At 45.7% G+C, this 14,657-nt stretch overlaps 1 protein-coding gene across 4 annotated transcripts in view; it reads right to left on the minus strand.

Annotated features, from left to right (window-relative positions):
• Positions 1–257: 257 nt before the first annotated feature.
• The window catches only part of BRD3 (bromodomain containing 3), a 36,048-nt gene continuing 21,648 nt past the window's right edge, over positions 258–14,657 (minus strand). For 2 of the 4 annotated variants that reach the window (XM_035113130.2, XM_060270545.1), the window contains exons 8-13: positions 13,860–14,051; positions 12,760–12,825; positions 9,146–9,387; positions 7,383–7,675; positions 6,306–6,434; positions 258–4,418 (exon numbers count right to left, since the gene is read on the minus strand). In XM_035113130.2, coding sequence (XP_034969021.1) covers positions 4,306–4,418; positions 6,306–6,434; positions 7,383–7,675; positions 9,146–9,387; positions 12,760–12,825; positions 13,860–14,051 — 1,035 coding nt within the window. In that variant the 3' untranslated portion in view covers positions 258–4,305. The remainder of the gene's footprint in view (positions 4,419–6,305; positions 6,435–7,382; positions 7,676–9,145; positions 9,388–12,759; positions 12,826–13,859; positions 14,052–14,657) is intronic. The other 2 variants (XM_035113132.2, XM_035113133.2) reach the window with 2 other exon arrangements.

The following is a 14,657-nucleotide window of genomic DNA, read 5'->3' on the forward strand; positions in this document are numbered from 1 at the left end:
AACCCCTGAATACACAAATAAGGAATTAAGCACCCAGCACAGGAAACTATCAAAGAGCCATAGCACCTGTTGGTTAAAGTCAAATACATTTAAATTAAAAGTACTCCCAATTCTTTAGAACTTTGTTGTTGTTTTCTTTAAAAAAAAATACCAAGACAAATCTGCATTTTTCTTCTTCTTCTTCTGTCACTCTTCAAAATGCAGGGTGGTAGTTGTTGTTTTTTAAGTGACCAATGGTGTTAATAAATAAAGTTACTTGTATATACAGGAAGACAAAAACAAAACAAGGGACGATTAATTATGGAGTGTGTCTTTTGAAAAAAGTGCAGGGATCCAGACTGGAGAAAATAGTTTCTAGAAAAATTGATGAATCTTACAAAAGTGTTGTTATCTCTCCCCACCCCCACACGCACCCCAGTGTATCCCCCCTCCCCCCTTCCTTTGAGGTAAAAGGTTTATTTGGGAACCTGCACTTTCACAACACAGAAGTAGCTTTCCAGTCTTAAGAGCTTTCCACTGTTAGGAAAAAAAGGAATCAAGAGAAATTCACCCTCCCCCACTTCATTTCCTATTTGGGGGGCTTTGCTTGGGTCTCAACTATGCACCTCAGTGACCCCCGAAAGCCAAGAATGTGCCCTTAAGTTAAGCAATTGGCTCTACGGTTAACCAAAGGCTCACTATACATTTACAGCACACCCTTATATAACCATTTTAAACAGGCATAGCTTCCACAAATCCCAGGAACTGTAGTTTGCTAAGGGTGCTGAGAGTTGTTAGGAAATCCTTCTGCTCCTCATCCCCCCAGACATACAATGCCCAGAGTGGTTTAACAATCAATCCCTCTTCACAGGGAATTCTGGAAATTGTAGCTCTGCAAGGGGAATAGGGGGTCTCCATAAATTCTCAGCACCCTGAACAAGCCACAGTTCCCAGGATTCTTTGTAGGAAGAAGCCATGACTGTTTATTGTCGTATCATAATGCTTTAAGCGTATGGTGTAGATAGGACCTAACACAGGCCACATAAATTTATAGCACTAAGATACCGCTTTAAGCAGGCATAGCTTTCCCCAAAGAATCGTGGACACTGTTCTTTGTTGAGGGTGCTGGGAGTTGTTAGGAAACCCCCTATTCCTATCACAATATCACAATTTTTGTTTATTTAAACAATTTATATACCACTTCACTACAATGTCTCTTAACAAAGATACAATATATTTTCTTAAAAAAATATCAGTTAAAACTATAAAATCAGACATCAATTGAAATAGCTGCTGGAATAATAATAATAAAAAGTTTTCATTAGGTGCTGAAAGTTCAACAGGGAGAGAGGGCCTGTCTGACCTCAACTGGAATGGAGTTCCACAAATTTGGGGCCACAACACTGAACGCAACATGGCTCCTGTATCCAAGCCACAGGGGATTACCAACTCCCTTGAAGAGCTCAGTAATTGGGCAGGGATATAAGGGATTCAAGGTGGTCAAGTTATCCTGGCCCAGATTATTAACGGCCTTGTAAATTAATGCAATAACCTTGAACTTAGCCTAGTAGCATATGGGCATCCCCAAGAAGAGGTACTGATAGTTTAAGCACCCTGGGAATTGTAGCTCTTAACAACTTCTCAGCACCCAAGGACTGCCTACTGCAGCCAACATGGTGCCCTTCAAATGGTTGGTGAACAGCAGCTCCCAGCATCCTTGGCTGTTGGTCACACTAGCTGGAGGTCATGGGAGTTTGGAGTCCAGCCACCTCCAGAAGGCATCACATCACCTCAGCCCAGGTGCCGTGTCTTTTGGAGATTGGTTGGCCACCATGAGGACCGGATGCTGTACTAGATGGGCCATTGGTCTGATCCAGCAGGGTTTGTGTTGTTAGCTCTCCAAACATTCCTCATGGAGGAACACAACAGCTACTCGGGATGCAGTTGACTGCCATATGTTGTCTGGACCTCACAAAAACTGGACAGTGGTGCCACATGCTTCACTGGCTAATGTGAATACTTCCTACCTCAACAAAAGGATGATGTGGAGCTTGGGCAAAGAAACTGAATGACATCACATAGAAAAGGTCCCAAGTAACAGACTGACCAGGGTGAGAGGGTTTCGTTTTTTAAAGCCATCACTACAGAATATTGTACAAATGTTAATCAAGGGGTGTATTAAATTGCTAGTCCTAGGCCACATTCACACCATACATTTAAAGCACTATAGTGCTACTTTCGTGGGACCCAGGTGGCTCTGTGGGTTAAACCACTGAGCCTAGGGCTTGCTGACCAGAAGGTCGGCGGTTCGAATCCCTGTGACGGGGTGAGCTCCCGTTGCTTGGTCCCAGCTCCTGCCAACCTAGCAGTTTGAAAGCACATTAAAATGCAAGTAGATAAATAGGAACCGCTACAGCGGGAAGGTAAAAAGCGTTTCCATGTACTGCTCTGGTTTGCCAGAAAGCGGCTTTGTCATGCTGGCCACATGACCTGGAAGCTATATGCCGGCTCCCTCGGCCAATAATGCGAGATGAGCGCGCAACCCCAGAGTCGGTCACGACTGGACCTAATGGTCAGGGGTCCCTTTACCTTTACCTTTTTTTTAGTGCTACTTTCCACCACTATGGCTTCCCTCAAAGAATTCTGGGAACTAGTTTGTTCATGGTGCTGATACCCCAAGCCCCTAATTCCCTCCCCAAAACTACGGTTTGCAGAGTTACAATGAAGAGGGATTGATTGTTAAACCACTCTGAAAATTGCAGCTCTGGAAGGGGAAGAGGTCTCCTAACAACTCTTAGCAACCTGAACAAACCACAGTTTCCAGGATGTTTTGTGGGAAGCTATGACTGTTTAAAGTGGTCTCATAGAACTTTAAATGTATGGTGTGAATGTGGGCCCTGCTCAGACCAAGGGAAAGTAAGGGATACCCAACCAACTTAGATACATTCATTTCTGTGGATCTACTTTTGAGGGGAATTTAGTAGGATGCAACCCAAGATTTCACAGTCCCTTAACAACAGCAGGCAAAACTGGAAAGAACTACTACCCACCCCCCAGCACCAGCACCAACCAAGGGGTACGCTCTAGGTGTGCACAATGGAATTGGACCATTCCCAGACTTTTTTTTTAAAAAAAGCTAATGCTTGTGATCATATGCCTCTCAACCTCCTCCATGCACAAACCCAGAGTGATAACAACCTCTCCTTTTTCCGTCCTGTAGCCAAATCAGTTTTTTGTTTTTTTGAGTTTCAACAATTTCAACTGCTAGCTTTAATAGGTCAGCCAACCTCTCATAACAGAAGCACAAATCTCTAGTATCAATTTTTTTTACTTAAAAAAAGTTTAAAAGAAATATCTAAAAAGGTACATTTTAAAAACAATCCACAGTACATGAGCTTTCTTCTCCTCCTTCCCTCATATATATATAATATATTTATATATATATATATATATAAAATGATGCTCTTCAGCACACATGTAGACGCAGGGCCCAATCCACAAGGAAGGTCTGCTCATGGTCTCTGTACTCCCACCCCACCAAAACAAACGGGAGAGGTGCATTTTGTACACCTCCCTCTCATTTGAGAGAAGGGGGCATGCCCAGGAGCATTCCATGGTGGACTGGGCCCCTTGGAGGTTAGGAATACTAGTGCTAGCAACAAATACAATCAACTACTTCAAAAGCTAACGTCTTTCAGATACAGTACCGTTTTACAGAGAGGTTCTCCTCCCCACCACCCCACCCCATTTAAAAAGTTCCCCACTCCATATCAGCAGCAGCACTGAGCTGAGTCTTGGGCTGTATTAAAAAGGAATTTCCATGGGGGAGAAGGGAAGAGTAAGAGAGAAAAGTTACCAAAAAACACCCCCCCCCTTTTTTAATATTACATCTCGCAAACATTTTTTTTTTACTCATCTCTCCAGTTCCCACATCTCTTGCTGTTGGTCACCAAAAGACGTCTCAATGATTTGATTTTTAAAAATAGTTTAGAGACCTTATATGCAAGGGAAAGTTCTTGCCTTAAAAAGTCTAGCCACACACACACCCCAAAAAGATCTTGCAACCTAATAAAAGCCGGGTGGGGAAAGTAGGGGGAGGAAATTAAATTCTGGAAGGTTTTATAACACTGAATTAAAAGAAAAATTAAAAGTAGAGGGGTGGAATGAGATGCAGAGCTGGTCCTGTTGCAAGAAAGCAGGCTGGTTTGTTTGTTTTTAAAAAAATAGTAACAAGGAGGAAGCAAAAGGGGACGCTGCAGAACTTTCCGGGGCAAGTGCCTGTGAGACGTCCATTCGTTGTCCGGGAGCGTTTAAGGGTCTGTTGCTTTATTCTGAATCGCTACTGTCCGAAGTGGAGCTTGAGCTGCTACTCCCCGATTCCGAGGAGCTGCTACTGCTCAGGCGAGAGGGGCCTCCAGAAAGGGTGGAGCCAGATTTTTCTAGCAAAAGAAATGAGAAAAGAAACAGCATTTTAGGTGAAAGCAATCTTCATCCTGGATATTTAAGATTCGACTTCTCTAGGCTAAAAATAGTGCATTCAGATGTGTGGAACGTTGAATTAGGTTCCTAGATGAGAACACTAGTGCTTCTGTCCTGTATTCCAACACTTGTTTCACATTGCAGTACCTGTTGCATTAGAAGGATCATAGACTCAAAGAATTGTAGAATTGGAAGGGTCCACAAGGGTCATCTAGTCCAACCCCCTGCAATGCAGGAATACCAACTAAAGCACCCATGACAGATGGCTATCAAACCTCTGCTTTAAAACCTCCAGCTACCCTCCTCCGAGTTATGACATTGTGGCTTTTTAAACCAATATACTGGAATGTTGTCCTAAATTTCATTCGTACCAGTTTGTGGAACGACAAATGTCACTGGGCATCAGTGCTACTCCTCCACCCTTTCTGCACATGCACACTTCTGTTCCCCCATGATCCCTCCCCTGAAAACGGCATAAGAGAACCATATAGTTGGCATTACTGCTCCACATTTCATCACTTTGCTCTCATGATTTTCTGGGTTAAGGAGGCTGCAGATGGGTTTTTTCCTGGCATCACGGAAATGAGTGCTAAATATGTACTATGTTCCTCCAGATTTACGGAATTGGCTCTTACACCATGTGGAAGCTCAACTATAACACAGAAATTGGCTGGGGAACATCATGAAAGTGGAATAAACTGTTGTGCGAATGCAGCCAAAACAAATCCTCCTTCCCCGTTAAGTCCTTAAATAAAAACCCCAGGAGTGATGAATTCTAATTCTGTACATAGTTAACTCACTCCAACAGGAGGCAGTAATGGCCACCAACCTCAATGACTTCAAAAGAGGGTTGGACAAATTCATGGAGGAGAAGGCTATCAATGGCAACCAGCCAAGATGGCTATGCTCTTCCACCACTGTCAGTTATGACTTGGAATGCCAATTATTTGGAATCACAAGTGGAGAGAGTTGCTGTTGCTCAGATCCTACTTATTGGCTTCCAGATGGAGCATCTGGGTGGCCACTGTACAGCATGCAAAACTAGATGGGCTCCCTTTGGCATGATCCAACAGCCTCTTCCTATGTTACTAGGAACCTCTTCCTATGTTACTTGGACATTTGCATTATTTATTATTTATTATTTATTATTATTATTATTATTATTATTATTATTATTAGCATTTCTATATAGCCCTTCATCCAAGTATCACAGGGTGGTTTAAAATATAAAAACAAATGAACAAAAACCCATAGTTACAAACAAGAACACCCCCCTCCCCAGTTTAAAAGTCCATAGATTGTTTCATTAGCCAAAGGTATGGGAGAAGAAGAATGCTTTAATCTGGTGCCTAAATATAGGCAGTGAAGGTGCCAGACAAGCGCCTCTGGGAAGAGCATCACACAAATGGGCAGCCACCACAGAAAAGGTCTGTTCTTGTGTTGCCACCCTCCGTCCGCTTGTAGAGGAGGCACGTGAAGAAAGGCCTCATATAATGTGTGCAATGCCCAGAATGGTTGATATTAGGAGAGGTGGTCCTGCATGCAAAGCTTTGCATAGGGAAGGTTGTAGGTTCACAATGGCCAACACAGTATAGTGGTTAGAATCACAGAACTGCAAGCCCCAATGGATCATCTTGTCCAACCCTCTGCCATGCACGAATCAGGAATGTCAGAGGGTAGGACCAAGAAGGCATGGGTTCAAATCCTCCATTTGGCCATGAAGCCTACTGGGGCGGTCACACTCCCCTGCCCCTACTTCTCAGCCTAACCTACCTCACAAAGTTGGGAGGACAAAACAGGGAATGCAGTTAGTAAATGCATACAGGAAGGGAGGAGGTTTTGTTCACCTTTTTTCGCAGGCTTCTTGTTGTTGTTCAGCTGCCCGCTGACGTCCTGAAGCCTCTTCTCGAGCTCCTTCTTCTTTTCCTGAGCAATCTCCTCCTTCGACTTCGCCACCTGCTTCTTCCCACTCGCAGCTGCGGGGGAGAAAGGCACAATTGGTGACATGTGGAGAGAGAAGGAAGAGTCAGCACCACTGTCTTTTGCATCCTCATACTAATGACTCCCGAGAGATGCTGGATGGGGGGGGGGGTCCAGATCAGATGGCCTCTTGTGGGTTATGCAATAGCACCTCTCCAACTCCAAAACCTGAGAAGTGGGAGTAGTGTGGGGGACAATTGGGGGAACAGCCTTGGCGGAAGCTGCTTTTGACAGGCTGGTGGGGCAGGTCAAGGCAAACACAGAGACGACCGAGGAAGAGAGATGGGTTTTGCACCTTGTCCTGGGTGCTGGCAACCCACGTTATGCCACTGTGAGGGAAGGGCCTTAGATGGTAGAGCACCTGCTTTGTTGAATGCCCAGTGACATCTCAACGTAAGGCTGGGGAAAGAGCTTCAAGCCTGAAACCCTGGAGAGCTGCTGACAGACAGCATAGACGTCCCTCAGCTGGATGGACCAAGGGTCTGACTTGGTATAAAGCAGCTTCCTATGTTCCTATTAAATAATCCAGCCCTTTCCTCAGAACTACGAGGATTAGAATTATGCTATGTTTAGAGGAGGAGCCATAGCTGAGTGGCAGGGCATTTGCTTTGCATGCAGAGGGTCCCAGGTTTAAACCTCAATGGCATCTCTAATGAACCCAGGACCTTCTACAGCCAAGCATGGCTCTGGCACTGAGAAGTGGGGCATCCACTAAAAATAAAAGAAGTTCATTGTTTACAACCTTTGGGACCAGTTGTTGCTTAGTCGAACCTCACTGGGTTGTTGTGGGGATTAAATGAGGAGGGGGAAGAGACTCATGTATGCCTTTTTGAACTCCTTGGAGGAAAAGGTGGGATATGAATGCAATGTATAGGTAGATAAAAAGAATTAAGATATGGCACTGCTCATTTCAGGATGGGTCCCGGGAGGCTCCTCCCACTTACAAAACGGCTTCCGTTGCTTCTTCTGCAAACAGGACTTGACGTATCTCTCCAGCTCCCGTAACGTGGTAGGCTTCAAGGTTTCGAAATCTATCTCAATTTCATCGGGGTTGGAGTCCCGAAGTGAGGGCTCCCTTGACTGGATGATGTGTACCACCCGGCCCAGCTTCTCCCCCGGCAAGCGGTTGATATCCAAGCTGAGCTGGCGCTTCTCATCGTAGGTCATTGGGAGTCCCTCCTCCTCCTCATCCGAATCGTAGGCCACAGGCACCTGCTTCCCGCCTTTTTTTGGCTGCCTGCAAAGTTAATTTGCTATTACTGCCTGCAAAGTTAATTTGCTCCCCATTGTGAGGGGAGGGAGGTTTGTGGCAAAGTGGAAAGTGAGCAACACGAGCAGGGAATAACTAGGGGCTGCCTTCCCTGCTTGTGTTGCTCACCAAACCCTCTCTTTTTCCACTCCTAGTGGAAGCATTTCTACAAGCACCAAACATGGGGAGCAGTACCCAGCTAAGTTCTACTCAGAGTAGACACACTGAAATTAATGTATCCAAGTCCATCACGGCCATCAATTTTAGTGAATCGACACAGAGTAGGGCTAGAATTGGGTTCAGCCCCCTTAAACAATTTCTGCAAATGTGCTATTAATATTCCATAAAACAACTGGGTCACACTTTGGGGAAGCTTTCTTTCTCTCTCTCTCTCTCTCTCTCTCTCTCTCTCTCTCTCTCTCTCTCTCTCTCTCTCTCTCTCTCTCTATATATATATATGATGGGCACCTGTCTCATTTCATGTGGCAACCAATTCCAAAAGGCTGGAGCTGAAGTGCTATAAGGAGCAGGTGGCCCAAGCGATGCTGATACAGAAACCTCACACATACACTTAAGTAAAATAATGTTATGTTTACCATCCCCTCCCCTCCTCTCTCTTCTCCTCCCAACTTTCTACTGTGTACAACAACACCAGTGTCTCACGCTGAACATAAATGATTTGTAAAAAAGACAATAGAGACAACGCCTGTACTTTTGTAACCCAAGAAAACCTTTAATAAAAATTATTTTAAAAAACAAAAAACCACCTCCTCCTTGGGGGGGGCTTTCCCATGCACCTTCTCTAGAGGAACCTTGGGAGCCGATCCTCTGTGACCAACTCCTCCTTTCCTACTGATTAGTTCCAGGCAGCACAGAGCAAGAGGCTTCCTTTTTTGCAGGATGAAAGCATCCAAATTGCTAAGTAAAAGGGTTTAACACTCACAAAGGGCTACAGAACTCTGTGGTGTCAGAGGCCCGAGGCAGTTATTTTCCGTTCGTTCAGTTATGGCAGTTATTAACAGCCTTCACAAGTCAGAGCAGCAGATACAGTATGTTCCGTTATGCTGCTGTCTGCCTCAGAGTTACGTCAGTGTGCAACAGTCTTTTGTTGTCTTAGGTGTAATATGTATTAGTAACGGAAGTAACATCTGCCTGCCTTGTATATTTAATCTAACAAGTGCAAGCACACTGAGCAAAAGTTATTTGTTATTTGAGCTTTAAACAAGGAGTGTCTTGCATATATTTTTTTAGAGGAGGGAAAGGGAACTAATGAAAGGGTCAGACGACCCGGGCTCTCTTCTGCGTAACTCAGTAAATGGGAACTAGAGTTTAATTCCCACACTTTTCAGTGACTTAAGTAGCCCCCCTTCAATGCCAATTGGGTGGCTTTAGGACACCAGAGACAGGGACAGCGCTGCAGAAATAGTGACCCCAGACCACTACACCTCTCTCCTTTACCTGTTTGCAGTGGTGGTGCTGTTGGCCTTCTTGGCCGGTGGCTTTTTCTGCTGGGCCTGCTTCACTGGCTGAGTGACCTTCACCTTCTTCTCCTCCTCAGCCTTTGCCTTGTGCTTCTCTTTTTCCTTCTCTTTCTCCTTGTCTTTCTTCTTTTTCTCTTTTTCCTTCTTCTCCTTCTTCTTCTTTGGCTTGTTCACGGGGGCTTGCGAGAGAGCAGCAAGTTGCTCGTGGACAGCCTTCAACTGGCAGGGGAAGATGGAAGAGTAAAAGCTTAAGGTGGCCATATTGCTCCAGAGCCAGCCCCCTTGGAGGGAATGAGCCACTCTAGCATTGTGCCAGGGGAAAAAAATATTCCTCCTGCATTTCCCACCCCACCTTGATCATTCTCCATCAATTAATGAGAAAAGAAATCACATTCAACAACTATCAAATTTGGGCGAAATTCTCTCTCTTTTACCTTTATCTTACTTTCCTGGTGGCTGAAGGATATTTGCCAATGTTCTCTCATTCTACAAATCATCTCACCACTGGCTGCACCCAGGCCCTTGCAGAGCCAGGCAGAGGCCCGGGCCAGGTAGATAATGTGGCCCTTTTTAAATCCCTTTTGTTACTTTTTTTTCATTTTACTGATTGTGAATATGCTGACCGAGACCCCCTTTGGATTCGGAGGCCTGGGCCAAGTGGCCCATATGCCCCCCCCCTGGTTGGGGCTGGCTGCACCTTCTGCAGGGTCTTACAGGGGCCACCACCAAGCAGTGCTTCTGGCAAAATGCCATCGGCGAGAATCCAACAACTAGCTCCTGCTACCACACCATGTGTGGTGGCTCTATATGTGCCTGCCATGATCTGGGCTACAACTGCATGAATAGCAGTGGCTTCATACCCCCCTCTCCCAATTGACTGTCTGCATAATATTTGTATACCACTTGACTGTTAAAAAAAACAACCCTCAGAGGCACTTCCCCATGGAGGTGTCAGTTCTCACACATCCCTGCAGAGGTAGGGTGGGCAAGCTTTGCCCGTCTGATATATTCCCAAGGCACAGACACCAGGGGAGTGAAGAAGATACATGGCTTCTGTTGCCTGCTAAAAATTGTTTAGTCAAGCTTTTTTTGTAACTTGTAATTTCGTTTTATAATGTGCTAGGCCTTGCCTCGTCAGCTGTCTTCCAATGAAAATGCCACACACGGGGCTACTGCGCATGTTCACTTTACTTGCTAACCCCATCTACCCCTTTTGGCTTTCCACCACACCTGACCAACCTCTCCTCCCTATTCCACCCCCCCCCCCCACAGCTTGCCCCAAGAGCCACCCCTTTTAAAGGAGGGGGGTGGCACTTCACAGAGTGGCTTGCTAAACAGCTCCTCACCCTCCTATGTTAAGCCTCACTGCAGGCACATTTAATGGAGGGGGAGGTGTTACACAAAGCAGCTTGTTAAACCACTTTATGAAGGACTACTCCGCCTTCCATTAAACCTCACTCTAGCTGTGTTTAATTGGGGGGGGGGTGCTGCTTCAACTTTTGTGTGAAGAGCCTTCCCTCCCCCTAAGCCGTTTTAGTGTAGGGAGTAGGTGCTTTGCAGTGCTTCCCTTCCCTGTTGAACAGCTCACCTGCACAGGTGGACTGTTCTTCATGCTGTAGTTGACACTGCCCCCTACTGGCGGCCATGCAATCTGCAGAGCATGACGGCACCTTGCATTTCTCTATACCAGGCATCCCCAAACTGCGGCCCTCCAGATGTTTTGGCCTACAACTCCCATGATCCCTAGCTAACAGGACCAGTGGTCAGGGATGATGGGAATTGTAGTACAAAACATCTGGAGGGCCGAAGTTTGGAGATGCCTGCTCTATACAGTATCTTTTTTAATTCCTATTTTATTCTGGGTGTAGGAGGCAGGAAGGTTTGATTGGCCATCCTTGCTTCTAAAGAAATAAAAGCCTCTCTCAGTACAATGACTGATGGGCTCTTTTCCCATGTTCAACCACAAGCTTACAAACACACCACAGACCACCTGAATAAAGCTTGTGGTCTACTTGTGGTCCACAGACCAAGGTTTGGGAACCCCAATCTTCAACAGCAGAAGAGATGCCCTTGCTGGTAGCCTCCCCTACCCACTTGTGGGGCTGTCTTTTCCCCCAGAGGTCTGTGAACATCCAATCCTGAACGTTTCCTTGCTTGGCTGTCAACTGGTGGATGAACACATCAACATTCAGAATAGGGTCCCATCTAATGTCATTTTGCTCTTTCTATCCCTGCATTTTTAACTTGCCCCAAGCACTAAGGATTGAGTGAGAATGGAATGTGGCAGTCCTAAAATAAAAATGGAACAAAAACAGAGCAAGGGGTCCCTTTTTAAAAGTGTTCAAGCACAACAGACTTGGGTCAACAATATCACTGTGTGTCCCACCTCCACCCCAGGAAGAAGCAGAGACATCACCTTTAAAAGAATTATTATGAGGACTAGAAATTTGCCCATCATTTTAAAAAAAGAAAAAGTGGGATTCTCAGGAAATCTGGTGGGAGCACTGGGTTATCGCTTTGGATTGCAAACACTCTATGGACTCAGCAGCACTGGCTGTAGAAGAGAATGTTCCGCCAATAGGTTCACCCCGCCCAATGGAGGAAGTCTGAAATATGGGACTTTGTCTAAATCATCATCAGATCCTTTAACAAAACTCCTAAGATAAGCATCAGTTAAAAGCAGTGATGAGGCCCTGCCCTTGGGGGCTCACAATCTCGTTTTTTTTCCTACTCTCCTGCCATGCCAAGAGCAACAAAACTCAAAAAAGCCCTCTAGAATATAAACTGTTGTAACAAAATAGTCTATAGCGGGCCACCTAGCTCAATTCCTATCTACACCGGGTGTAAGAAATATGTGATGCCCTCTAGATGACACTGGACTCCCAGCTCCCATCCGCCCCAGCCAGCAAGCATTGACAATGGTCAGATGGGAATCGTGGTCCAACAACATCCAGAGGGCCCCCAGGCCCCCACCCCTGATCTAAGGAGGAGTATTCCACCACTGCATGCAAGAGATGGAAGGATGCCTCTATTTAGAAGAGACATTCCATTCCCTCATGTGAGAGTGGAATCCCTCTCATTGGATAGAGGGTGGGGAACCCATGCCCCTCTGTATCTTGTTGGACTTCAACTACTATCACCCCAGCCATTTTGGGCAATAGTCAGGGGTTGATGGGAGTTTAGTCCAGCAAACAGCTGATGGGCCACTGATGTTCTCCAGTCTTGCTTTAAGCATTCTCTAATCATTGACCAGATCCAGGTGCTTTTAAAATTACATGACTGTTAAAAGGATCAGAACTCAAAGCTCTTGACCTCTTGTCACCCTCTCTCTTTCCCCCTTTCATTCCCAATTTATTTTAAAACAAATTTATTATCAAAACACCTGCAGAATCCCCCCCCCCTGCCCGCTGAAGCCCAGAGCTTTACTGGATCAGCAGGACGGAAAAATTATCTCACATGCAACACAGCTTATAGATAGGATATTATATATATATATATATATATAGCTATGCTAATGCTACACAACTTGACATATCCGGACAGCAATAAGAAAACGAAAATTTTAAAATTAAAATTAAAATAAACAAATACATTCCATCCATTCCAGTCTCGGGAGTCATTGACCTTGTAGCACTGCCTCAATGATCGGGAACAGTCCTGTGTGAACAAGAAGACAGGCGAGGAAGCTAATCGTGCATCCTGAGTGCGAATCCATTCGGTGGGAAGGGAGGGGGGGGAAGGGTAGGGGATCCCGCAATCTGAATTTGCCACATGAACACACACAAAAATTACACTCTGGTCTCCCAAGGAATCCTGAGAATCTTTTCATTTTTTCCTCTCTTTCCTTTTAAAAGGGCCAACTTTCTAGCCCTCCAGGCCACTCAAAGTGCAAGGGCCAGCAGCCATTTCCCCCACTTGCAATTCTTTTTTCATAATGTATTTTTTTGCATTATAAGAACCACGCAATGTATGCCTTCAGGCACCAATTTTTTTTTTTAAAAAAAAGAAAGAATCTTGCATTTGTTGCAGTTTACTTTATAAACACAAAAAAGCAGAACCTTGTTTCAAACCAGTAAATGATCATTATAATTCTTCAGAGGCAAGTCTTAGCTCTCATATTACAGATCAGCCCAACTGAGGCTAAGTGACCTATACTCCAAAATAAGTTATTTTGCCGAGGTGGTTCTCAAGCTGAAGACTTCCAGAACCATATGTGTGCTGGCTGAACACTATAGATTTTTTCACAGACATATTCATAGGTACCAAAATGTCAAGCAAGCTCATGTGTAGAGGGGCTTTAATTGGAGCTTGGCCTGGAACCCACTGGGAATGAGATCTCAATGTTGTTTTTTTTAAGGGCCATAAGAACATAAGAATCTGGATCAGGCTAGTGGCCCAGAACAGCATCCTGTTCTGACAGTGGCCAACCAGATGCCCCAAAGGGAAGCCCACAGGCAAGACCTGCGATTCCTAGCAACTAGCATTCAGAAGCATCACTGCCTCCGATAGTGGACGTAGGACAAAGCCATCATGCCTAAAAGCCATTGATAGCCTTCTCCTCCCTTAACCTGTCCAATCGTCTTCCAAAGCCTTCCATGTTAGTGGCCATCACTGCCTCTTGCAGGACTGAGTTCCACAGGTTAACTGTGTATTGTGTGGAAGAGGGCTTCTGGCATGGGGCCACCTCTCACCTGCTCCTGCAGCTCAGCCAGCCGTGTGGCTCTTTCCTCTTCCGAGTCTGAGCTGTCCGAGTCGGAGGAGCTCTCCTCGCTGCTATGGCTGCTTTCCATGCTTTTGCTGACAACCGGTGCCGTCTGCGGGGGCTGGGCCAGGGGCTCTGCCGGCTCATCCGGCATCTTGGCAAACCTCATCTCAAAGACGTCCTGCGTGTGGAGAGAGAGCATATGAAAGAGAGAGGTTTGTAGAGGGGGCAGAAAGAGTCCACAACCCTTCTAAGGACATAAGATAAGCCACTGGCCACATCCAGTCCAGCATCCTGTTCTTACAATGGCCACCCAGGTGCCCCAAAAGGAAGCACGCAAGTAGCATCCAAGCACAAGAGCCCTCTTTCCTTCTGTGGTTCCCAGCAACTGGTATTCAAAATATCATTGCCTCTGACCATAGAGAAAGAGCACAGCCATAGAATCAAATAATCACAGAACTGTAGAGTTGGAAGGTACCCCAAGGATCATCCAAGTCCAACCCACTACAATGCTAGAATCTCAGCTAAAGCATCCATAGCTAGCAGCCATTGATAGCCTTATCCCTTCCGTGAATTTGTCTATTCCTCTTTTAAAGCCATTTAAGGCCCTAAACGGCCTCGGTCTAGTATACCTGAAGGAGCGTCTCCACCCCCATCATTCTGCCCGGACACTGAGGTCCAGTGCCGAGGGCCTTCTGGCGGTTCCCTCGCTGCGAGAAGCCAAGTTACAGGGAACCAGGCAGAGGGCCTTCTTGGTAGTGGCACCCGCCCTGTGGAACACCCTCCC

The sequence above is a fragment of the Zootoca vivipara genome, chromosome Z (genome assembly GCF_963506605.1).
Source record: "Zootoca vivipara chromosome Z, rZooViv1.1, whole genome shotgun sequence".
In the NCBI taxonomy this organism is placed as follows: domain Eukaryota; kingdom Metazoa; phylum Chordata; class Lepidosauria; order Squamata; family Lacertidae; genus Zootoca; species Zootoca vivipara.